Source organism: Cydia pomonella, chromosome 15 (genome assembly GCF_033807575.1).
Source record: "Cydia pomonella isolate Wapato2018A chromosome 15, ilCydPomo1, whole genome shotgun sequence".
In the NCBI taxonomy this organism is placed as follows: Eukaryota; Metazoa; Arthropoda; class Insecta; order Lepidoptera; family Tortricidae; genus Cydia; species Cydia pomonella.
The window spans coordinates 5288376-5315744 of record NC_084717.1 but is presented as its reverse complement, the minus strand read 5'-3'; the positions used below and the strand labels follow the sequence as shown (position 1 = coordinate 5315744).

Here is a 27369-nt window from a genome sequence, read left to right as displayed (position 1 = left end):
AAATCGGTGTACATAGATACTGTTGAACAATGTAATGTAAAGAGGTTGCTGGCCAACCAAAATTGAGTTCATACTAGACAGTGCAATGATTCCACCTCTGTCTTCAACACTTAGGCTATAGCCAAATCAAAACAAATTATTTTATAACAATACTTGAAACAGACATACACCAAATTTTTGTGTCTCTATCAATCATCAAATTGGCAGAAACTCAAATAAGGCAGCCCGTCCATTAAAGCTACATTTCCACGAGAGATGTGCGATCCTTTATCATTATAGGTAACAATACAATCACTGCATTTGTTTTACTCGCTCAGCGTATAGTGATTCTATTGGTTGATCCCTCACTACTCATCCTCGCACATGTCTGGTAGAAGCGCAGCCTAAGTAGGTAAATTATGTCACTATAATCTATAATTATTTATTGTCATTAGTGTGCAATTGTTTTGACTTGTCAAGTCTATTTCAGTTTGGTTGGCCGGATTTAATTATTTACACTGACATTACTTTTAAGTTAAGTATAATATTAGGGCACCGACTGTAGATAATTTATAGTATTAAAGTTTCAATTTCATTATAAAAAAAAAGTTTACATTTACGAGAATACAGTATACATCCATGTGCCATTCCCTACTTAAAAAAAGTTAAATCTTAAAAACTATGGTTAGCCGGGTCCACACTGAGCGAGCATACGCGAGAGGCAATTTCCTCACGCACAAAACGGCCAGTGTAGACGTGCCTCGGCTGAGGCGGCATACGAGTTTTCCTCGCCTGAGCGCGCCGCCTCGGCCGAGGCACGTCTACACTGGCCGTTTTGTGCGCGAGGAAATTATCTCGTATGGTCGCTCTGTGTAGACCCGCCTGTTGAGAATTGAGATGACATTTTTCTAGTACAACAAAAATCATGGTTTTCTTAAGGCATAAAAGACATGTGTACTCAAAAACACAGCATAAACTACCTAAACATTTCTCAAATTTCATATAAAAAACTTATACTAAAGTAGTAGAGATCACGTTTTTTTATTATCAGTTTAATAAAATACTGACAAAAAATTTAAATAATAAAAACTAAAACTCTCACTTTCATTATAACCCTATTTTAAAAGCAATTTATCTTAACTTATAAGTTTATATTAAATATGAATTCTCACAAAATTCCACAGCCATCAAGTTAAAATCATTCTATTTTAATATCAGCCTTTACATAGCCAAGTAAAAACGAAAGACGGCAGTATTTCTCCTTAACAAGCCGTATGTGCTTATGTGGTATATAAAATACACACATAAGGCCATTAGACTTAGCCTCCAACCGTGTTGAAAACAGCGTCCAAGAGTCCACATCGCACCAAGGATTCTGTCTTTTTAGAACTTTTAAAATAAAAGCTCCGTCTTCGGTGGTTGGTATGGACACGGTCATTCTAGCTCTCTGCGGTACAGCACCTTGCTGTTTGATAATCAGCTTAGTACCAATAGCCGGTGAAACTATAGATATAACTGCTTCTCTTAGCCATCTCAAGTCTCGGTCACTTTCACACCAAACCTTCAAGCCGCCTTTGAAATGTCCCGGACAGCCTCTGAAAGCTGGTATATATTCAGTCTCCGAATAAACGTCCTTCTCTAACTTATACACTAATGCTAGCCTGATCATTTCTACTTCTAACACAGTCAGGTAGCGAAATGGCTCCGTTAAGACACATACTTGTAGATGCATGGCCGCATTACGGTATTTGAAAACCTTTTCGGTATCTATAGTGTTATCGTCTGAAACTATAGCAAAGACAGATCCTAGTGAATAAGCTACACGTCTATCCCTGTTGTCAATAATCATAGCTTGCATCTCCGGAACGCGATATTCTAAAGTGTAATTTGAAGGATCGTCTCCTTGTTTCTCACTTTTAACAAGCATCCATGTACTCATATTATACCAATGGTTTTGCTTCTGCAAAAGATATTTCAGCTCTTCCAAATTGCCTGAGAACTTAGGCACAAATAGGTTGACCTTTATCATGTTTGGTATTTCGCTCTGAGGTTTGATCACTAAATTGACATTTGGTATCAGTGAGGCTATGCTTGAAAGTGTTTCATACAGCCAAATTAGATCTTTAGGTCCTTGGCAATTGAGTGGTAGATGGCCTAAATTGTGTACAGGAATGTCTTGGAAGGTTGGGATGTATGATAGCTGTTGATTGAAGATCGCATCCTGGATTTTATTCACTAGGGCTTCATCAATATCCTTGACTTGGTCATCATTGAGGTAGACGTATGGTTCGGTGGTAACGGCCACATTCAGCTCCTTCATGTTGATGTGGTGGGTCGGGAGTTCCTTCATCTCAACATCTTCTTCGAACATGTATCCTGTTAGAGACAGTTTCTACTACATTTCCATGTTGCACAATTGTTACAAATTGTTAGTTTCAGTTATGTCATAATCACTTGCACATTTTATTAAATGTTTAAAATTTTTACGATTTTTATTCATTATTATTGACTAAACAGGACTGTGTTCATTTATAAACTTATTTTAGGCTATTAAGTCTCGTTTAGTCAATAAAAATGATTGATTCGTTAATATTCCGTTTTTCTTATAATAAATCCTGTTTTACGTAATATTTTATTTATTTAGTTATTTTTTTTTATTCTTAGGCTATAAACAACAATTAAACAGGTAGAGTTTAAAATGAACCTTCATGCAATGCCAACGTTTTATGATTATGCGCTATATAAAATGTACCAAAAGGTAACACTTTATTGCTTGTCCTTAATGTTGATTTCAAAATGAAGCTGTATGGAAATAGCACCTTATTGACAACCAACAATAAGTAAGTCCCTTTTTGGATTAGAATGGCACAACCAGTTAAGGTGGTCAAAATAATTAAAACTCACTTGTAACTAAACCAAACAAAAAACAAACATGGTGGATAAAAATATCCTATAAATTAGTAAAAAATTATATCATTTTCACGCAAAGGGTTAATCATTAGACAATAAGAAGTCATGACATAGCCCTTTGCCTGAAAGCTCCATGGTGTACGTACCAGTATTCACAGACTGGTCCTTATTGGGTTCCTGTTTGACCTCCTGGCTGCCTTCATCCTCATGGTCTGGAGAGGCTCCCCCGATCCGTTTGAACTTGTTCTGGTACTCGGACCAGTCTGGAGTCTTCGTTTGGGTAGTTCTCTGGAACCTGCAACATTAGAAAAACTTTATTATAAGCATAAATAAATGGAACTATGAGATGATGAGATGTTGTCAATGTTACATAAATCAAGCTAGACCCATAGTAAGCTCAATAACGCTTGTGTTATAAGTACTGAACAGAGGAAAACATGCACAATCTGTCTTGGAATTTCTATTTAAAGTTATTTTATTTTCATCCCCCTACTTGAATTTTATATTTTGATTTTTTTTATTAATTCCACTAAGAATAACAAGCTCTTTTGATTCTAATAAGAGAAAATATCCCCAAAATTCCATAGATTTTTTATTTGTCCATTTTGTTACGGTCTTAGAAGGCTGTAATGAAAATGTAACAAAATCATAGATGGTAGATAGTTTAGTGCTATATCCCGTAAGGGACTGAACATATGCAATGCAACAAAATTAAAAACACTTAACATTTCTGACAACATACCAAAAACAACGTGTTATGTGGTCGGGTTAATTGTTACCCACCATAAAAAACAGTGGGCACCAAAAAATGTCTATGTCATTTAGGACTTTTTGAAGTAGGCAGAAAGGACAAGTGAGACTATGGTACTAACTTAAAGTTTAGTTTATTTTCTGCAGTCACAGGTAGGGTCTGAGTCCCAGCCTGCTGCTGCCCCTGCCCCATTTGCGGGGCCAGATCGTCCGAAAGGTCCTCCGGCTCGTCTTGGTGTGGGGCTTGGAACTGGCTCCTACTACCCCCAGGGTTGTAAATGTTAAACACTTGCACATTCTGCATAAGCTTGGCCTTATTTTTGTTTTTCTTTGCTCTGATTCTGAAATAAAGTTATAATAAGTCACTGTCTTATTATTTGATATCTTTGGTACATGTTGTCATTGATATTTATAAAAATATAATAGCATAGTAAAATGCTAAATAATTTTTTTTAACTCATTTGCTCTTGCTTGATGTATGAATTTTAAATTATCGAAGATCTCAAACTGTAATGAGTTTTTGAACTCAATTTTTTTATTTATTGTTTATTTAAAGCAATGTTTTATAATAAAACATTTCATAAATTTACTTTACAACAGTTTCAGACTAACGTATAAGCTTTCTTTCGCTATAAATTACGATGGCCTGTAAATATTCTCAACCAAAAATTGCGTGTTGTATACGACTGTTTTAACCCTTTTCATATTATAATATTTTATGAAATTAGTAAAACAACTAAAAAAAACGTTTCAACGCATTATTTTCTAACGACTGTTTCAAAATAATACGTTGAAACGGTATTATTTCAGAAAATGCAGGTACAACAAAAATTACAAGTTATGCCAAAACAGGCAGCTACATCTACAACCTTCTGCGTATTGTTTTTTTATTAACCTCAAAGTACTTACTTTTTAAAATGATACATTTTTAACGATTAACACGTAATTCAATTTATATTTGATCTTGATGGCAAAATGAATATAAACAATTTTCTTCAACAAACGGCGATTCTACAAGCAATCAAAGCAAAAGCAGTGACATGAATGACATTTTGACAATGACATTGACGTATCGGTAGGGTTGCTATTGTAGAAAAAAAAATATCCGCGAAAAATCTACGGGGACTTCGTGGTTGTTGCTGCGTCACTTTTGTTTGACATATTGAAGAAATAGATGCAATTAGCGGTCATAGCGGAATATAACACAAATTCGCAAGGATTAGCTTTATAAAACGCGACAAACGACTATGAGTTCAAATATGGTTATCAGAAAGAGAGGCAAACCTAATATCAATTGCAACGTCGATTTTTAGGGTTCCGTAGCCAAATGGCAAAAAACGGAACCCTTATAGATTCGTCATGTCCGTCTGTCTGTCCGATTATGTCACAGCCACTTTTTTCCGAAACTATAAGAGCTATACTGTTCAAACTTGGTAAGTAGATGTATTCTATGAACCGCATTAAGATTTTTACACAAAAATAGAAAAAAACCATAAATTTTGGGGGTTCCCCATACTTAGAACTGAAACTCAAAAAATCTTTTTTCGTCAAACCCATACGTGTGGGGTATCTATGGACAGGTCCTTAAAAATGATATGGAGGTTTCTAATATCATTCTTTTCTAAACTGAATAGTTTGCGCGAGAGACACTTCCAAAGTGGTAAAATGTGTGTCCCCCCCCCCCCCCGCAACTTCTAAAATAACAGAATGAAAAATCTAAAAAAATGTATGATATACATTGCCATGCAAACTTCCACCGAAAATTGGTTTGAACGAGATCTAGTAAGTAGTTTTTTTTTTATACGTCATAAATGGTACGGAACCCTTCATGGGCGAGTCCGACTCGCACTTGTTTCACATATCCAGTCCCTATTAAGGTCTGTGCGGAAAGAGAAGAGTCGTGGAATGTATTGGGCCTCATACATTCCACGACCCTTCTCTTTCCGCACAGACTCTACAACCAAAGCGCTTATAGCCCAACCACTTCGTATTTTGCCCTGAGCAGGGAGGGAGAAACTGCAGCATTCGGGCTCAGCATTGCTCCGAGCAATTATTAGGGTTGGCACCTTAGATCACCATAGATCAGTGTTGGGCGTAATCAATTACTTGTGTAATTTTAACTACAAATTCGATTACATGTAGTTGAATTATTTTTACCGTGGTCCTTAGGAGGGTAATATTTGTTTTCTATGATTTTTTTCATACATTTAACCTCATGCCATATAACTTAAAAAAATGCTTGGGTGCCGCTTCATGGAACTGACCACCTGACAAGAACTCATTTTTGCCCTAAAATATTCATATTTTTTAATAAGCCCCTTTAAAATCTTGTAAAACTAACATTCCTTTTTTTAACATTCATCGAGTTATTATATTATAAAGTATTCATTATCCATTAGCATTTCTATGATGTTTATTTTTAGTGAAGATATAGAAGCTTCAATTAATCGCTATTCCGTTCCGCTGTGTAGAGATTATCGATATATAACATGATTAAAATCGACAAGTCTACATCCCTCAAAACATGCAAAAAACCCACATATACACATTTATAAGCACACATACACATCTTGCCTACCACCAAATGGCTATGGCTTGAGTATCTGGGGATATGAGTATCATGGTAGTGAAACCGCCAAGACGAGCAAAGCTACCTTTTTTCGAAGCGCTTGGTCTTTTTTTTTTAAGTTATCACTTGGGTTTGGTTTATACCAGATAAACAAATTTCTCGGGATGTAATGTCAATAGTGGACTTATTAAGCATAAAAATTTCAGTTGCATAGCTCTCATACTTTAGATTTTAATAATATTTAAAAAAAAACCGATTTCGTTACTGACTGACTCACTCACTCACTGATGATCATCAAAAGCCTTAGGGTACTTCCTGAAGTCCTAGGAAACTGAAATTTGGTATGTAGGATAGTATTAGTACACAAGCAACAAAAAAATATTAAAATCTTGAAATTTTTTACCCCGGGGTCAAAAGGGGGGTGGAATTTTATATGGGGAATCAATAACCGCTGAACCGATTTAGTTGAAATTTGGTATGAAGATAGTTTTTGTTATGGGGAAGGATATAGAATAGTTTTCAACCCCAAAATCACCCCGTACGGATGAAAAGGGGGAGGAAAGGGCGTTAAGGGGAAAAAGGGGTTGAAGTTTCTATGGGCAATCAGTAAAAAAAGCAGATTGTATAAAATATGCCCCCGGATACATATTTCAGGATTTTTAATAGTAAATCACCCCCAACCCTTTAAATCAGGGGATGCGAGATTGTCATAAGCAACTTACAAAAAGAAGTGAAATCACATCAAAAACATTTTCGTGTAAAATGTTGCCAAGACGAAACCATAAGGCTCGCACTGTCAAAAAGGTATCAGGGGGCCTACCGCGAAAACCGATTTTCGCAAATTGCGGGGATCTTTCTCTTTTACTCTGACTAAGACGTAATGAGAGTGACAGAGAAAGATACCCGCAATTGGCGAACTTCAATTTTCGCGGTTATAGAGCCAAGCTTCTAACTCTACAAGCCCTAAATTCACAAACTACACCTTGATCAAAATATGTGGCTTGGCCGTTTCGTTACTACAAGAACTATTGTATAAAAAAAAAGAATAACGAATGAAACCTTACGCCCATGTGACAGTAGTGAAACAGCCAAAACCCTTAGCTTGTGAAGCTCGGGCTTGTAGAGTTAGAAGCTAGAGCCAAGCAAGCAAACAAGAGATCTGATAAGCCTTAGCTCGCACTGTCATAAAGTTGGTTTCGTCTTGGCAACATTTTAGATGAAAATGTTTTTGATGGGATAAAATTTTCTACGGAGTGCAGACAACTTTGTGGCCTAGGTCAGTACCGGTCATGTCACTAATTAATACAGTTAGAAAAAGGCCGGTAGCCTATCTTGCGGGTGAGATACTGTCGTGTCGCGCCACTGCTGTGCTAGGCCTACAGGAATCATACCCGATTTTACTCTGGCAAGCCCATTTTTCATACTAAACTGAACTTTCACCCTATACATGAGAATAACAGCGCCCTCTTGACAATAATCATATTTCTGGTCGGGCTTCACTATGGTAGCTAGAACCCTTTATACCTACTTACTTTACTCTTTGGATGGAACTTTTGCGCCTACATATAAAAAAAGCGGCCAAGTGCGAGTCGGACTCGCGCATGAAGGGTTCCGTACCATTTATGACGTATTAAAAAAAAAACGACTTACTAGATCTCGTTCAACATTTTACCACTTTGGACACACATTTTACCACTTTGGAAGTGTCTCTCGCGCAAACTATTCAGTTTAGACAAAATGATATTAGAAACCTCAATAGGTTTTTTGATGACCTATCCGTAGATACCCCACACGTATGGGTTTGATGAAAAAAAAAAATTATTTTATGACTTATTAAAAAAACTACTTACTAGATCTCGTTCAAACCAATTTTCGGTGGAAGTTTGCATGGTAATGTATATCATATATTTTTTTTAGATTTTTAATTCTGTTATTTTTGAAGTTACAGGGGGGGGGGCACAGTTTTTTTCACGTTGGAAGTGTCTCTCGCGCAAACTATTCAGTTTAGAAAAAAATGATATTAGAAACCTAAATATAATTTTTGAAGACCTATCCCTAGATACGCCACACGTATGGGTCTGATGCAAAAAAAAAAAATATTAGAATTTTATGACGTATTAAAAAAAAACTACTTACTAGATCTCGTTCAAACCAATTTTCGGTGGAAGTTTGCATGGCAATGTATATCATCATATATTTTTTTTTGATTTTTCATTCTGTTATTTTAGAAGTTACGGGGGGGGGGGGGGACACATTTTTCCACTTTGGAAGTGTCTCTCGCGCAAACTATTCAGTTTAGAAAAAAATGATATTAGAAACTTCAATATCATTTTTAAAGACCTATCCATAGATACCCCACACGTATGGGTTTGATGAAAAAAGATTTTTTTAGTTTCAGTTCTAAGTATGGGGAACCCCCAAAATTTATTGTTTTTTTTCTATTTTTGTGTAAAACTCTTAATGCGGTTCATAGAATACATCTACTTACCAAGTTTGAACAGTATAGCTCTTATAGTTTCGGAAAAAAGTGGCTGTGACATAATCGGACAGACAGACGGACATGACGAATCTATAAGGGTTCCGTTTTTTGCCATTTGGCTACGGAACCCTAAAAATGCCTATGGCGTACCAAGTACGTTCGAATTAAATTATAAATCCGAGGTTTGATATATGGTTGAAAGGTAATATTTAAAAATAATTACTTACGGATGTACATTTCGTTTGATAACATAGGACTGGTTATGTTGCTGCTGCAAACTTTGTGTTGGTATCACAATGTCTTGTGCGAAGTCGCCACTGCAAAAATGGTTATTTATAATAGAAGTATAGAAAGATACTGATACACAAATATCCTACTAAAGAAATGACGCTTACCACGAAGAATTTCTTACATTCACCCGCCTGATATTGCTGTCCCGTGTCAGTGTCATTGACCCGGGTATTTACGCGGTGAATACCCGATATATATCTAACCGCGGGTATTTTCGTTTTTCTTCTAAATGTGACGTGTTAAGTGGTGTGTCAGTTTGAATAAGATTAATTTAAGTTAATTCTTGCAATGGTACATATAATTTATATTCAAATTAATAAAGAAAAGTTTGCTATGAGGCGAAGTTCGATTATAACGTGTCAGTCCAATTATGAAAATCGTGTAAAATTATTCTCTAACCTCTGGAGATGTTTTAAACGCTTTTTATATACATTAAATATTAATAAATAATAAATATTAAAGGACATTATTACACAAATTGAATAAGTCCCACAGTAAGCTCAATAAGGCTTGTGTTGAGGGTACTTAGACAACGATATATATAAAATATAAATATTTATAAATACTTAAATACATAGAAAACACCCATGACTCAGGAACAAATATCCATGCTCATCACACGAATAAATGCCCTTACCAGGATTTGAACCCGGGACCATCGGCGTCGTAGGCAGGGTCACTACCCACTAGGCCAGACCGGTCGTCAAAAATTCATCAGGTCATTAGAAAGTGAAAAATAAAGACTACTAGTGAATGAAAAAAAAAATGTGTACTATCACAACTTGGGAATGGGAAGCTCATAAGTCAAATATAACAAAAAGGTACATTACCTTTTTAGGGCCGTAACCAAAGGGACCCTATTACTAAGACTCCGCTGCCCGTCCGTCCGTCCATCCGTCCGTCTGTCACCAAGCTGTATCCCATGAACCGTGATAGCTAGACAGTTGAAATTTTCACAGATGATGTATTTCTGTTGCCGCTATAACAACAAATAGTAAAAAGTACGGAACTCTCGGTGGGCGAGTCCGACTCGCACTTGTCCGGTTTTTTGTAGGAAATTATGTCCTTTTTAATTTGTACATACAACACTTTTCGATAACCGAACCACACCCTCCCACCGACCGAAATCTGAATGTTTATTATCAACTTATAAGTGCGATAATAAATTATCTTCACCGAAAAGCGACTGGTAAATATCAAATGATATTTCGTACATAAGTTCCGAAAAACTCATTGGTACGAGCCGGGGTTTGAACCCGCCACCTCCGGATTGAAAGTCGCACGCTCTTACCGCTAGGCCACCAGCGCTTTTACACACACACAATAATTACTTCCATTATATATCCACTATAACACAAATCGACATGTGCAATAAGATATGAATCTACCCGTCCATTTGGGTAGACACGGGTAAATTATTAACCCAATACCTGCGACTCATCTCTAGGTGGGCCATACGCTATCGTGAAATACGAAAATAATTTTTTTTTATCTCATTTATATTTTATTTTAATATAAATTTCTATCGCTCGCGGTATAATATAACGAAATGTCGATTAAACGCGTCAAGGCAGATAACGAAATATCGATTTACGGTTTTTCGCGGTAGGGCCTCATTAGTATAATTATGTGCGTGCGAAAGAGATAGTAACAGGCGGTTCAATGCACGAAATTCGTCGTGGTAAGCGTCCATGCTTTAATAATATGAAAGATGGAATATTCCGTATATTTGTTCCTCCTTAACACCAAAAAGGTTGAACGGATTTTAATGAAAATCGCCACACTTCGTCATGTCGTTGTTAATACCTTGCAGAGTTATCTTGGTCCCATTGTAGATAGAGGATGTGGATGAAATGGTGGGCAAACTATTGTATTAAAATAAATATATATTAATCTTACTTCTTTGTTTGTGCTGTTGTAATTGTCTGTGGATTGAGAGTAGTTCCTGTGCGGTTTTTCCGAATTTGCTGGTAAATCTTAGATAATTTTTTGTATTTCTTTACTTTCGAGCTTAGTTGGTCCACTTTACTTATCTCACACACTATTCTTCCTTTTTCTTCCTGGTCAGCAGCAGCAGCAGCTTGCTGTATCAGAAATGGCAGTTTCAACAATCTTTTAGCCCTTTTTTTTCCAAGTCCTTGTGGATGTGGCGCAGACTTAGGATTCTGTCCTATCATATTCTGGTATGGCCAAGGTGTTGGGTATAAACTTTGTCCAACCACATTCTGAGCCAGATTTGGAGTACCAAAGTAGTTTGGTCCGTGGTGTGGAGCGACAAACTGGGCTGGGGTTGGATTATTAAAATTAAGTAAGTTATATATCTTGTTTTTTTTATTTGATGTTTGATTTTGTTTCTTCTTTCCTTTAGGAGGTACCTTGTAATTTTTATTTTTAGGCCTGTAAAAAAAATTTTTAGATTAAAAAATTAAATTAGTTCACTAAAAAAAATAAATAGGTATGAAAGTATTCAAAAACTAACTTAAATGATTCTCAACTTAAGTCATTAACTTAGTAGATTTACTTCACACTCAGAAAATCGATTGTTTGTTGTTTAGGTTTTTTTTTGCAAAAAGTTACAATTCTTTGTTATGGACAAACCTCAACAAATCAATATTTTACATAATTATCTAATACGTAAGTCCAATTAGTGAGCGGTGTGGCCCGTAAAAGAGATACAAAACATTTTAGAATCCTGGAGAGTAGCTTTAGAGGACGGTGGACTTCGAATCAGCCAACAGAAAACTGAAGTAATGCACTGTGACTTCAGCAGTTCTAAACTCTACAGCACGATTTACTTGGATGGTAACTCTCTGAACGAAGTAACAACCTTCGAGTATCTTGGTTCGAACATCCAGAATGATGGCACTATTGATGCTGATGTTATTAATCGAATCAACACTGGATGGATGAAGTGGCGTGACCTTACGGGAGTTCTCTGTGATAATCGAATACCGGTCCAAGTTTATAAGGCAGCTGTATGGCCAGCAATGAGATACGGCTCTGAATGTTGGCCTCTTAAAAAACAACATGCCGCGGAGCTGAGAATGCTAATGAGAGTTTTAGAAATCAGTGAGAAGCCTAGGGGGCGCGGAAGATCCAAGACAACAAGGATGGCGCTTATCCAAAAGGACCTTAAAGAAGCAAATATGCCAGCCGAGACAACCCAGGACAGACATTCCTGGCGACGCCGTATTAGGAGAGCCGACCCCAAGTAAATGGGATAAGGGTAGAAAGAAGAAGATAAACCCAGTTAGTAAGACCTAGAAAATAGCTATAATCCAGCCTATTAGGCTGAAAAGTTAATGCTGCTGGATAAAAACCATCTACAGCTAACTCAATCTTTAAAATTTCTTAGGGCTAGGTAGGTACAGTTAAGTTCACAAACATCTTTACATTTCAAAAATATATTTACACACCTCTAAGGCACCTCTAAGGTTGTGTAAATATATTTTTGGAACATTGGCTTGTTAAAACATTTGTGACCTCAATTATACACTCTATTTTCAATCTTTAAACTATACAGTTCAGTGACTTAAGTTATTTTTTTATTTATTACTTAGATATTTCATATAAAAGTTTACACACATTTATTATAAAAAGGTAATTAATGAGTAAAATCCGAACACTAAACAGGGAAGAGATTATCAATCTCATGTTGGTATCACGGGTAACGAGGAGGTGGACCGAGCGGCAAGACTGCAAAAATCTACGGTATTCCGGTACTGTTGTCTACCAGAACACAGCAAGGTACTAGGTCAAGTACTAAGAAAGTTGCAGCCAGGTTTGGAGGGAATATTTTAATGAATAGTATTAAGCAATAAGGGAATAAAAAAAATTACTTATTATTGGTATTGGTGCATTGTCCAGTCAATTGTATATTAATTACATTTGTGGACATTTTTAGTTCGGGGGATAAAATATAAACGAAACTATTAGCGATGCACTACCAGCTGAAATTGTTTGACATGACAGCGTGACATTGACAGACAACGGCTTTGACGTTTATGTAGACTTGCCATGTGTAGCTAATTGAGCTTTCTAAGTCTTTGCACCAACTTTGCACATTGAGCCAGCGATTGAGCATATATAGTCTGTCAAGCAAAGTCTGTCAGTAGCAATGTAAAGCAAACTGAAGTATGGCAACACTCACATAGCAGTATTGCGCTAAGAAAAGCAGCAATGTACATCGAACCGAAACATATTTTTTTCCGCTGAGCGCGCTCTTCGTACGTCAACTAAAATTGCCGCTCGCGGTTTATTGAAGCATTTGGAAATTGTTATTATTATGAGAGGGACAATTTAAACTGGAGTAAAAACGATGTCAATCAATATGATAAACGAGATCAAAAAATACCTATTTGCAAACGGACTATGCTGGAGAAAATAATGTTTGAATCAAATCATTGCTTCCGCAGGTAGCTGGATTTTAATATATTATCAGATTTCTCGGTTGGAATTCAATATTAAAGATATATCACGATAAAATGCAATACAAATGCTCCTTTATGCAACCTTCAAAAGCTAATTAGACATATTTAGGTAGGTACAATCGAAAAATATATCAATATATTGAATTAAAATAAAGGTTTGTATGCTTAGTAAAAGGTGGACGCAAAAGGCGAGCGCTCGCATTCTTAACCTTTGGTATGCTTAGGAGCAGATCTGCTACATATATATTCAACTTAAACATGAAGATGTCATAGCTAAATAAATGTAAAGGTTAAGGCATTTGCACTTGAGTACTTTTTACCAAAACGAGCTGTTAGTAGGTACCTATACCTACTACTGAATTTAACTAGAATAAAACAATCCATTGTTTTAATTAGGTAAATATTAAAACCTAGGTAAGTAACCCCTGAGCCATCACTGGCAGCGGTAGCCCTGGTAGGGTATCACTGTAACTATTCTTGTCACAATTGCAGGGCTTATAGACCAGCGGTTGAACAAAAATGGGTTTCGATAATATTAAAGTTTTTTCTTTTTTGATATGTCATTGGGAGTATGTTAAATAATACTTTGGTAAAAAGTTAGAAATTTTAAGGTTGAGCTTTCGGTTATATTTAAATATTTTATTTTTTGCTAATAACTAAGTAAATATAGAATTAAAGTTACAGAAAACTTTAGCATATCGAATAACACTTCAATTTATGTACAATTTTCAGTTTTTAGAAATCTGGAACAGCTGCTTTCTGGTAAACGTAAAAACACGAGTTATTTTGTAAATATAGAATTAGAGTTGCTGATATTGCAAAATTACGATATTATCGATCAACTTAGTATTCTAGTAAAAAGTTAGACATGTAGACAATGTGCTTGTCTAGATATTGATTTCAGGTTAAGCAGTATAGCTAATATTGAATTAAAGTTTGTAGAGTTAATAATAATCGATCATCAACAATGATCTCAGTTACTAAACAAAAATTTAGAAATATAAAATCACGGCGATACTCATTACTGATATGTATGCATTCCTTGCTTATATAAATACGTTACGTTTCAAACGCGCGGCAAGTTTGCGCGCGCCGCGCGCTGTGGCAGGAGGCAGCGAACAACGGTAGTGGGGAGCGGGGTGCCCTTGACTGCGTCTACGGTCCATCAAAAAAATTCCTAAAGCGTGTTTTAAATTAATAGCAATAGAAAATTGTTATTTTGTTGTTACTATAATAGGTATTGCCCGCGGTTTCGTTCACGTAGAATTCGTTATCGCGTTACATGAATATTATTTATTTATTTAAACTTTATTGCACAAACAAAAAAAAACACAAATGGCGGACTTAATGCCAAAAGGCATTCTCTACCAGTCAACCATTGGGTCAAATAGAGACAAAAAAAACACATTCTCATACAGATGACCACCCTTCCTTGTACCATTTTAAAAGCCAGTTGCAGCTTTTCTTTCCCGATTTTTTTCAGATGTTTGGACTTGGTATTTTCCTCGCGATAGTTATTTGTTTTAAGGGGAATGTTGTTGTTAACCGCTAATGCTAATATTGATAACCGATAGTTATATAGAGATACGTTATAAGGTATGTGCACCCTCATGTTATTTATTTCTGATAAGAAATAAATGTAAGACAAAATTCACAGTGATACATTTCAAGTAGGTTGCCTTGTAAGATTGCGTACGGATAGTTTTTTTGTTTGTTATTTCATCGTATGATATATCAAATGAAAGCTTATTTGAAAGTTGCCGTATTAAAAAAGTTGGTCCAGTTAATGGTCGCCTAGATTAACCGATTTTTATGTAGGCAACCATGGACTGGACCAACTTGTTAAAAAGGCAACCTAGTACAGTTAGTAATATAGTACCTGGGCGACCGAGCTTTGCTCGGTTATAACTATTTATGTAATATGGTGGTGATAATGTACATAAACTTAAAAAGTAAAATGTGAACTGACAATTATTATTATTTACAATCGATTTTAACCTTACAGCACTTGTCACAGAGTAACGCCATCTATTGTCGATTTCTCTTATTACATAGGTCATTTTTTTTTACTAAATTAAACTTGTGTAAAACAATAAAAATTAAAAAATTATATATAAACTTGAACATATAAAAAAAAACAAAAGTTAGTCACCGGGCGAGATCGAACCCGTAACACTCGTTTAGCAGTCCGCGTCTTAACCCGCTGGACCAGACGGACAGTGGCCGGCAACACGAAATTAGTGACCATATTCTGCGTCGAAAGAAAAACGCATGAAAACTCGAAAACACGCGTTTTCCCAAACATAAGACTAATCTAGATAGATTGTATACCCCCAAAAACCCCTATATACCAAATTTCAGCAAAATCGTTAGAGCCGTTTCCGAGATCCCGGAAATATATATATACAAGAATTGCTCGTTTAAAGGTATAAGATAATTAGGCATTAAAACACTCGTGTGATCTTTTTAAGAAACTCACTTCGTTCGTTTCCTAAGCCCACACTCGTGTATTTTAATGCCTTTTATTATGTAGCAGTAACATAAACTACTAATATATGTTGAAAGTAAGTACAGGCGGCTAACACAATGGTAACAAAAGACGAAAGTTTTGAAAATGTAATTTTCATCATCGTCACTTGGCTGTACATTTGAGGGCCTATCGCGAACCACGTTCGACGTGTTACCTCTCTGTCGCACTTGTAAATTCGTACGTAAGTATGACAGGGAGGCAACACGTCGAACGTGGTTCGCGGTAAGCCCTCTGATGCCACCTCCATTAGTCTTTTGTACGCCGGTATAGCCTTCGACTCAATGTATAATCTACACTTTTTATGGAAACGTAGTTCCTCCTTCCCGTAGAAATATTTAACTTTCCCATCACCAAGAAAGATTATTTGCTCGCAGTTATTAACTGCTCAATTCCTCGTTTTTTCTCTGTTACTAAGTCAGTACAGTACAGTACACATATCAAACATTTTTCACTCATTTTGAAGTCATAATAACTTTTATTCTATAATTAAATTCATATAATGTCCGCATCTAATTTATGTGCACGATAAACAAACAAATGAATGATTTGAAAGAAAAGACAAACAGCGCTTGCGAAGCTGAGCGGGGGGCGCGGGCGGGGCGAGGTATCTATCGCTCACTAGGTCGACTACGATAGGCTCCCGCGCGCCGAGCCGACATGTTGACGGACCAGCGCGGCGTGGTTATGAATTTCGCGCCTTTTTAAGTTGATTTTACTATTACAATGCAAGCTACACACAGATATTTCTACCTTTCCATAAAATAGCTGCATATATTATTTTATAGTAATAGACTTATCTCTACGGACTTTAATTCAATATTAGATCTTACAGGACAAAAAACGCATATTAATTGTAAAGCACATATCCTATTCTTCTAATTTTTTGCCTTGCCTATTAACTTAAGAATTTAGATATGATATTGTGGATTTTTCAAACTTTAATTCAATATTGACAAAATAATAAGCTAATTTGAGTTTGACAAAGTAGCACGTTGATTTTTTTTCTAAAAATTTGATAGCATAAAGCCTCATACATATTATAAAAGACGATGCTTAATTTTTGTACTTTAATTCAATATTCAAAATACATCAATAAAAATACATAAATACCTTATTTATATCTAACGCTCGTTCTAAATTTTCTTCATATATTACAAATATGCTTAAAAATATGTCCCATACGAGATAAACATCACTTTTCACTCTTTAGAATTATCGAAACTTATAGGGCAAAAATCCGGTCCCACTATTGGTCTATTATTAAATATCAAATATCTGGACTATTTACATCATTTTGATATGGTTTTATTCTGTTTTAGCAAACTTAGAAGACAAATAGGGAGCAAAGAGAACATGAGCACCACGGTAGAAAGCTGTTCAGAAACTGAAGAAGCCCAAAGAAAATAATTATGCCACTTGTTAATTGTAAATTAGTGTATTTCTCTTGAACAATGTCACATTCACATACCAGTGTAATTTTGAAATGGTTTTACAATATACTTATATAAATATACAGATTAAAAATAAATAAAACACAACTGCAGATATTTTGGTGTTCATTTAATTTCAAGGCAATTAAGATACGGATCACTTTAGCTTACTTACACTTAATTCAGGCCATTCATTGAAAAAATATCATTAAGTTACCAATGTTACTGGTCCACTCCAACCAAGCATCAGAATACTTTGTACCTAGTCACTTATTGCATCTTAAGCATAAAACAGATCTGTTTGAAAATTTGTAATTTCAAGTTTAAAGTTTCCATTCCAAGTTTCAAAATTTATTCAGTAGTAGTTACACATAAAACTTAGTCTTAAGCAATTTGCCTAATTTATAGTACAGAGATATTCCAATATCTCTGAGACCACTCTTACATGCTAGCTTGGTAAGGTTTTGCTCACACTACTGTTTTTATACAGGCTAAAAATGTTAGATATTTACATGTATCGGCTAGATCATATTTTATATGTAGATAATTAAAAAAGTCATTTAGATATCAGGAGAATGCTGTTAAGAAATTTATTAACTTTCACATTAGTCTATTCAAGACTTGTCAGGAACTGACACAATTTCAGGTACTCAAAATATTAATAAAAGATACCTTGACAATGGAAACTTAACAACTTCCACTCATGTGAGTAATATGGAGTTATATTGTTTCTGGATAATAGAAGGTATGATTTAAATGTTAAAATATTTTTCTAAAATTATGCACACTGAATAAATTATTTTAATTTATTGAACAAACAGGTAAAGCGACTTAAAACTTCTCTTAAATAGGTACATACCGACTTCAGAAAGTATAAACTAGGATTTTCCATAGGTATACATGTGCAATAGCTGAGTGCATGAAACAAATCAGCCTAAATAATATATTTTCGTGATGATTAACAAACGGACAACTTTTACAATAATAATCTAAACTATTGTACCAATTTTTTTAGTTTTTTTAATTAACAAGTTTATTTTTCGTCTTGTTTGCGTTGTACACGTATGTACGTAAACCGCCGTAGGTAAGTTTTGTATGAAGAGAAACTTTTACGAACGCCTTATATTGGGAGAGTTTTAATCCTGCAACAAACATATGGAAGTATTAGGTAGATGTTGCGAAAGAAAGTAGGTATAATCAAGGTTCTTAAACGTCTTAAGATTGTTTAAAAAAGTTACCTTTGAAAATATTTGAGGACTTCATCTGTTGATATTGGGAACAATCGAATCAGTTGCGGTTTCGAGGGCACAATTCGTGGTCTTATTGGATATATTGAGGCATACGTTTTATCTTTATTTAAGCCTTTTAACCCTGAAACAGAAAAAACTGCACATTATCTTAAAAATTCTCCGGGATCTTGCAGTAATTATCATAACCTCAAAATTTTCTAATGGTTAAGATCAACGAGCATGATTTTACTTACATTGTAGGCATCTTGACTTTGCTTATGGTCATGCACAATATTATTTAATATATTGATATTTATTTTAATGCTGGGAGCAGAAATTTCTCTTGAATTAGCACCGATTCGGAATGTAAACAAACAAGATGGACGATCCACATTCTACAGATAAAACACAGATTACACGCGATTTTGGAATTATTCGAACACAGTGTTGCTAGCCCGCGATTTTTCAAATTTGCCGCGTTTTTCTACTGACAAGATTTGCTTGACCAACTATACGTCAAATATACGTTAAGTGCCAATTACATCCACACTTTATCAGGCCTGATATCAGACCCGATGTTGGACCCGAGAAAGAGTATTTTTTTGTTTGACCAAATATCAGCACATCGTTTACAATATTTTAAATGTAAAAAATGGTTCATATCCAAAAATATCAAAGATCAAACATTTTTGGCAATTAGAGATGAAGTATTTTTTACATTTCAACGATGTGCTGATATTCCGTGAAACGAAAACGATTATCAGGCCCTTATTCGGGACTGATTTCGGGCCCGATATCGAGAAGTGTAGATGTAATGGGCGCTTCACACATTTCGAGTGTACAGTATACCTTGAATACTCATTTTGAGGCACTTCTGTATAAATGTATTGCATCGTCAAAAAGCAAGCCACTTGCTTGTAACTAACATAGTATTTGACTGGAGATTGCGGACGCACGGAAATTTAATAGCGTAAGAAAATTAACCCGAATATAGGCAATCAGGGGAAATAATTCGTCTAGTTTCGTTAATTGGTACAATAGGGTTGTTTCCCTCTACAAATCTTAGGGCAGAATTGTATTCCAATAAATTCTTTTGGATTATAAGAACATGTTAAACTACTTTTAGGGGACCTGTAATGACCATATTTTTGTAAATATTGAATTTAAAATATCTTTTGGCACACGACACGTGACCAAACTCGAAACGTCATTTAAGATTCTGATGACGTCACAACTCTCGGATTGACACTGTTGACAGTTAGGCGATAAACAGTGATCGGAAGTATGGGAGTAAAACTTTAACAAAACTTATCAAGCGGACGTAAAAAGAGTGCTTATAGCCTTAAAAATATTCGAATATCTATGAATGTAACTATTTTTATGTCTGTAAGTACTATACTATTCCTATCCCTATGGACATGAATATTTTTAGGGCTGTATGCACTATTTTATGTCCGCTTAACAAGTTATGTTAAAGTTTTACTCCCATAGTTCCGATCACTGGCGATAAACAAGAAATGACAAATGTCAGTTGACAGTTCGTATCTTCTACGTGTGTATGTCAAACCGTAAACTGTGACGTCACACAATTTTCAAAGATCGTTTTGGGCACGAAAGCATCTGTCAAATATATTTTGTTAATTTAACATATTTAAAGCCGTTTTTAATATAAAAGTTGAATTTTGGGCCAACTTTTAGTTAATATAGAACGTAATACGAGCGTTTCAAAAAATTGGAAACAACCCTATTATACCTTGTGGTATCCAGATGAACGAGATGAACATACTAAAAGTCCCCGAGGGTGGGGGTTGTGCGGAGGGTGTAGGGGAGGGGAGGGGTTTGAAAATACTTTTTTCAGATTTTTTGCTCATATCTTGAATATCTTTACAAATAGCATTATAATTACTTCGGACAAAACATTAATAAAATTTTCGACAAATTCAGATATGTTTATTTTTACTCTACAATCAATACTTAAGGAGTTACAGGTTGTTTAAGTTAACAAAGAGACATAGATGATTTAAGAAAACATCGTTTTTTCGTAATTTTTCTTCAAGACTCAAATTTTTAGTTTAGAATAAGCAAGCAAGCTTAGTAGGTAGTTACCCTTCCGTCAATATAGACTTTTTTCAAAAACTCTTCTTTCTCTAGTCTTTAATTTTTGGACGTATGGTTCAGAAGTTATGGGAAGTATTAGAGACGGGAAACATATGTTATTTTTCTTTCAGAGCGATTACTTCCGAAATTATTACGTTAAAAAAATGATTTATAAAAACCCGTATTAGTTTTGAAAGACCTATCCAACGACACTATGTTTTTCTTGTAGTTTATATTTTAACCCGGGTAAAATAAAAACTACCCCCTAAATTAAAAGCTACACCACCCTTCACCGATAAACATTGAATAGAATAGAATAAATTTTAATCAGCGTTTAGACAACAAAAACTTAACTATTTCACACATTCCACAAAATTTATATTACGTAACGTCACTGAGGATCTACCACGAACCACGTTCGACATGTTGCCTCCCTGTCAAACTTACGTACGAGTTTACAAGTGCGACAGAGAGGCAACACCTCGAACGTGGTTCGCGGTAGGCCTTCTGAAAACCTACCTTGTAGTCAAGGTAGCGTTTGGTGTTTGGATACTTTGATGTTGGTCTTCCATGGAAACCTTTCTAAAAAGCGCGATTAGTAAATATCAAATGTTATCTCGTAGTTCCAAGGAACTTTAAATATAATCTAATAACGACTGGGAAACGCTTCAATTAATTACTCAATTTATACTCTTTCGACCATAACTCTCAAAATACCCCGACAGACTTTCAATAGATAAAATCTATGGCAAGTTGTTATATTAAATTTCGAGTTGAGAATAAACACAGCTCCTTAATAACGACGCCTGTAAACAGCCTCATAATATCGCCAGAGACTATGTTAATAACTGATAATAGATACACCACTCTTGAAAAAAACCTTCCGGCAATTACAAGACTAACTAACTTTTCACCGGCTTGGCAGCACAGTATGAAGCTTTACATAAAGTGAGTTTTCATGACGAGTATCCACACCACACAGTAACCACAATACATTAGTTATATTAGCATACGGAAAACACAGTGTGATTCTCTCTGACTATACCATACCAATCACACTATACCAATCAGAAAAGATCTTGGCCAAACTATACATTCCAACTTATCCTAATATCCCACATACATATGACTTATGGTCACCCTAATTAGAACGAAATGCAATGCTCTAGTTCGACTTCTCATGTGGACACACTTTTTGGCCTGTGTACTCGATCCGGCAGTGACAATGTATGGCCGAGAAATACTTCACGTTAAACTTGACGGGTAAGACGGGGGACTCATTTCGCCGCGGGGCGCGGTTTGCAGATTTATTTGGCTCTCCATTTATATAAGATACTTGACGTTTGTTTTTGCTATCGAAAGAAATAAAAAACATAAATATCATTATCCTCGTATAACAGGCAAGTTTTGTATTTTTAATGAAAGCTTTAAGGATGATTCACGCTAGAACGGCCCGGGCCGGGGCAACTGACACTCACGGTCGGTGATCACGTGATGCTTTCTATAGAAAACGAAGTGACGGATGTCCCGTCCCGGGCCCGGGCCGTTCTAACGTGCGTCATCTTTTAGCTTTTCAGTCTACTGTAAGTCTAAGCTCTGAAGAATAGCAGGGTAACCCCACTTACCTCGTAACTCCCAATGTTCTCATCAGACAAAAAATATCTTTCTTTTTCTGTGGTTCCCGCGCTTGGTGCAAGCCCACAAGGTGCGGTGGCGGTGCACACAGTTGCAATTAAACCTGCTTACTAAAAACAGAATAGTGTATCTGCTATCCTTATGTAATCTATAGTATCGTCGCGATATTTTGCGTTCCAGTTTTAATAAAATTGATTTAAGGCCGGTATACACTAAAAGGGGTTCGGTATTGACGGCAACACTTGGTAAGAACGTCGTATTGTTGGAGCAATAATTATGGCACTTGATCCCTTTTGTTCGAGACGTCTTTGTTACACTTAAGCACAATTTAAGTTATTATGTAGGTAGCTAATTTTGATTAACAATTTGTAGGTTCGTATTTCATAAATAATCAAGTTTAGTATAAGGTTAGATGGCGTAAGAGAAACACTGGGACAAGAAAAACACTTCAAGGGAATCCTCATACTGGAAAGGACGCCCCCTTAAAGGAATTAAGGGGGCGTCCATTTCCATTAATTACGTAAGGGGTTTTTAAAGATTTAAAAAAAAAACATCATTGAAACAAATTTCCCTACACGATGGCTCAGCGTAGGCCAGTCTAAGGGACGCAGCTATATCACTGGGCCATGAGTATAGAGGAGCCATTAGACCTATGTTACTGTTTTTAGGGTTCCGTAGCCAAATGGCAAAAAACGGAACCCTTATAGATTCGTCATGTCCGTCTGTCTGTCCGATTCTGTCACAGCCACTTTTTTCCGAAACTATAAGAGCTGTACTGTTCAAACTTGGTAAGTAGATGTATTCTATGAACCGCATTAGGATGTTTACACAAAAATAGAAAAAAAAACAATAAATTTTGGGGGTTCCCCATACTTAGAACTGAAACTCAAAAAATCTTTTTTCATCAAACCCATACGTGTGGGGTATCTATGGATAGGTCTTCAAAAATGATATTGAGGTTTCTAATATCATTTTTTTCTAAAATGAATAGTTTGCGCGAGAGACACTTCCAAAGTGGTAAAATGTGTGTCCCCCCCCCCGTAACTTCTAAAATAACAGAATGAAAAATCTAAAAAAAATATATGATATACATTGCCATGTAAACTTCCACCGAAAATTGGTTTGAACGAGATCTAGTAAGTAGTTTTTTTTTAATACGTCATGAAAATAAAAAAAAAATTTTTTTTCATCATACCCATACGTGTGGGGTATCTATGGATAGGTCTTCAAAAATGATATTAATGTTTCTAATATCATTTTTTTCTAAACTGAATAGTTTGCGCGAGAGAACCTTCCAAAGTGAAAAAAAGTGTGTCCCCCCCCCGTAACTTCTAAAATAACAGAATGAAAAATCTAAAAAAAATATATGATATACATTGCCATGTAAACTTCCACCGAAAATTGGTTTGAACGAGATCTAGTAAGTAGTTTTTTTTTAATACGTCATGAAATTAAAAAAAAAAAAAATTTTCATCATACCCATACGTGTGGGGTATCTATGGATAGGTCTTCAAAAATGATATTAATGTTTCTAATATCATTTTTTTCTAAACTGAATAGTTTGCGCGAGAGAACCTTCCAAAGTGAAAAAAAGTGTGTCCCCCCCCCTGTAACTTCTAAAATAACAGAATGAAAAATCTAAAAAAAATATATGATATACATTACCATGCAAACTTCCACCGAAAATTGTTTTGAACGAGATCTAGTGAGTAGTTTTTTTTTTAATACGTCATAAAATTAAAAAAATTTTTTTTCATCAAACATATACGTGTAAGGTATGTATGGATAGGTCTTCAAAAATGATAGTTAGGTTCCTAATATCATTTTTTTATAAACTGAATAGTTTGCGCGAGAGACACTTCCAAAGTGGTAAAATGTGTGTCCAAAGTGGTAAAATGTTGAACAAGATCTAGTAAGAAGATTTTTTTTAATACGTCTTAAATTGTACGGAACCCTTCATGCGCGAGTCCGACTCGCACTTGGCCGCTTTTTTTTATATCGTGCGAAAGTTGTTTAACCAAGTTTCAAATCGAGGAAGTTAATAGAGAAAGGTCCCAAGATTCCTATTCATATTTTTGGCACTCAGTTTTTTTGGTCATATCATGCGGTCTAAAAAGCTTGACATGACCTAGAGAGGCAATTTATCTTGGGTCAAATGGATGGCAAGCGTGCGCAAGGAAGAGCACCCACGAGATGGTCTGATGCTGTGAAGAGGGTGGTCGGCGGCAAGTGCGGCAACATGAGGTGCGTGTCCCATATGGCTTATGACCGCGTACTACGGAGACGGAGCATACATGGTCGTGATCCTGAGCAATGAGAGACCGAAGAAGAAGAAGATTATGATCTAAAAAGGCGCTACGATATTCAGAAACTGCTGACTGAACCCACTGCACCTTATATGATACCAACGGTATGTAAAATCTACCTATCCCTTATACATAAAACTTAGCAACCTTTACAAACCTTTTTCTACTCGTCGACAGTAAAGAAGCCCACTGATTACCAGTTCGCCGGACGATATCGGCCTGTCAGTTATTCGCGATTGTCAGCTTTTGCGAATAACTGGTAATTTGTGGGACCCTTTATGGGTGAATTAAGACTTCGTACACTAAACTGAAATCCGACTCAACTAATATGTATAGGTACTCGTATTTATATCTAAAATTTGACCAATCACGTGCCGATGCCGCCGTGGTCAAGAGGACGAAACAAAACGATAGCCAAAATTAATTATTTATTTTAGAATGTATAGTAGAAACAATGGCTTCACAAGTCAGAAACGCGCATGTGACACCCTTAATATAGCAATCTCCATAGACTACGAAGACCACTTGGCGTTGCTTATCTCCATAGGTTACCTACTGTGGCCAAAATCGAGAAAACTGTCCAAACATTGAATTTAGCAAGGAGCAAGTAGGTACTAGGGCCTCATGAGTTACCTATTGACCAACCGGCCGGGGCGATTATTATCGACAGTTAGTTACATTTGACAAACGTTTATGAATAACGCCACTAGCGTGCATGGCGTTTTGGAGCACCATCGCTGCTCCGATCTCTGTCAATCTAATTACCCCTTAATTGGAGTAAAAGAGAAAAAGATGTCCGCAATTTTCGAACTTCGGTATTCGGCTCCCTGATGCGGACATATACCTATTAAAAATTCTCGAGTTGTGAGAGGATAGTTATTCCATAACAAAGATTCGTTCACTTCAGTCTTAGTCAGCCAAGGAATCCCATTAGTAATCCTTAATCATAATATTATCGGGTTTGGTATGCGATGTTTAGATAGTATGCTAGCACGCGGTGCGAGTTCCAGAAGGCAAAATGAACTTTATCCCCCTAAAACGCGACTTGCCAAGTCTAGAAAGTGTATGCACACGGTAGGGCCTAAAGTATATAATAAAATACTACTCGAGTTAAAACAAACTGCGAGCGACGAAAATTTCAATAAAAAACTTAAATCTAAACTGTACCCCTAGTGTAAATATTTTCGACACCGAAACGTTACGTACGCGTTTGCGTTAAGTGTCATTTTGTATGAGATTTTTGACTTTCCAAAACGTCCCGCTTGGCGCGCTGTTCAAAAACCCATACAAAATGAGACTTAACGCAAACGCGTACGTCACGTTTCGCTATCGACTAAATTTACACTAGGGGCACTGGTGTCTGATGCATACTATTCTGTCGATGCCTTTTTCGAGACCTAGCACTGTATCAAGTGAGTAAAACTAGGTACATATGTGTATATATATATATATACATACAAAACAACTGGTTCGTTAACTCAGCCTTGCCTCTCAACTATGAGCAATATTAAATAATAAGACTTAGCTATAAGCACAATGTACCCGACATGTAAAATTTTATTTTATCAATAAAGTATTGAATTGAATTGAATTTGCTAGAAGTTGAGAAGTCTATTGGAACTTTTTAAATATATAGGACGTATGGTAACCCTGAGTATAAGGTTTACCTGCTGTGTCTAGTTTTGTTTTCATTTCATTTCATTTATTTGCCATAAATTGTATGTTTACATAAGATGGTACATTTTTATAACATGTTGTTTGGTCTCAATACAATTTTACCAGATCGGTGTAGTATAATTTAAAATAAAATATTTACAATAATAAACTACCTAGCATGCTCAGATTTGAGATTTTACATAAAATATATTAACACAAAAAGCCTGACAAGTGCGGGGCGGACTCGCCCACAGAGGGTTCCGTACAAATTGATCTTATTTTTAGTTTATTAAAAATTTATAGTTTTTAGATTTTTCCCTGTACTCTTAGTGTAAGAGTAATCTTAGTTTTTTATTTTTTAATTTTTATTTATTTATTTACAGTTTCAAGAGCCTGTAGACCTGAGTAAGTATATGGTTTTAATTTTAACTTGAGATACCTCCACGCGGACAACAAAGTGATATTATAAGCGTTCCGTTTTTTCCTTTTGAGGCACGGAACCGAGAATTTGACAATATTTATTCGTAGAATTGACAGGCAAAAACTATGTTGGCGCCATCTGTAAAAACCACCTTTGAAAATGTATGATATCTAATTTAAACAAAACCACTTTCATTTATTTTTCGGACATAACTGTAACCGAAACCGGTTAGTCATACCAAGATAAGTTTGCAGGGATTTTGGGAGCCCAGGCAGTGTAAGTGTTAATTTAAACGTCAAAATTCTATGAAATTATGACGTTTACTTAACACTACCACAAACTGGGCTATCAAAATCGCTGCCAACTTATCTTGGTCCGACTTTATGATGTTTGGCCCGTTATTGCATTCCCTAGTCCAGGGGCCCATTTCTCGAACGGTATTAGACTAATATTATTATTGCAGTCGAGTCGTATGGGTTACCATGGCAACACACTAATAATATTAGACTAAAACCGTTCGAGAAATGGGCCCCTTAATGTGTCATCCTGCACCTGCAATCTACGTTCCTAAAGCCTTGATTACAACAATCACTGTGTGTAAATGGGCCATTTTGTTCGTTGGTACATATAATATATGGTTGATGAAATAAAATTTGC

At 35.8% G+C, this 27369-nt stretch overlaps 1 protein-coding gene across 5 annotated transcripts in view; it reads right to left on the bottom strand.

Annotated features, from left to right (window-relative positions):
• The window catches only part of LOC133525601 (uncharacterized), a 55518-nt gene extending 42561 nt beyond the window's left edge, over nucleotides 1-12957 (bottom strand). For 2 of the 5 annotated variants that reach the window (XM_061861910.1, XM_061861911.1), the window contains exons 1-5: nucleotides 12818-12957; nucleotides 10878-11375; nucleotides 8915-9004; nucleotides 3762-3980; nucleotides 3036-3184 (exon numbers count right to left, since the gene is read on the bottom strand). In XM_061861910.1, the coding sequence (XP_061717894.1) occupies nucleotides 3036-3184; nucleotides 3762-3980; nucleotides 8915-9004; nucleotides 10878-11375; nucleotides 12818-12876 (1015 nt within the window). In that variant the 5' untranslated portion in view covers nucleotides 12877-12957. Of the gene's footprint in view, nucleotides 1-3035; nucleotides 3185-3761; nucleotides 3981-4548; nucleotides 4705-8914; nucleotides 9005-10877; nucleotides 11376-12817 lie in introns of those variants that run through there. The other 3 variants (XM_061861913.1, XM_061861912.1, XM_061861914.1) reach the window with 3 other exon arrangements.
• Between the last annotated feature and the right edge of the window lie 14412 nt (nucleotides 12958-27369).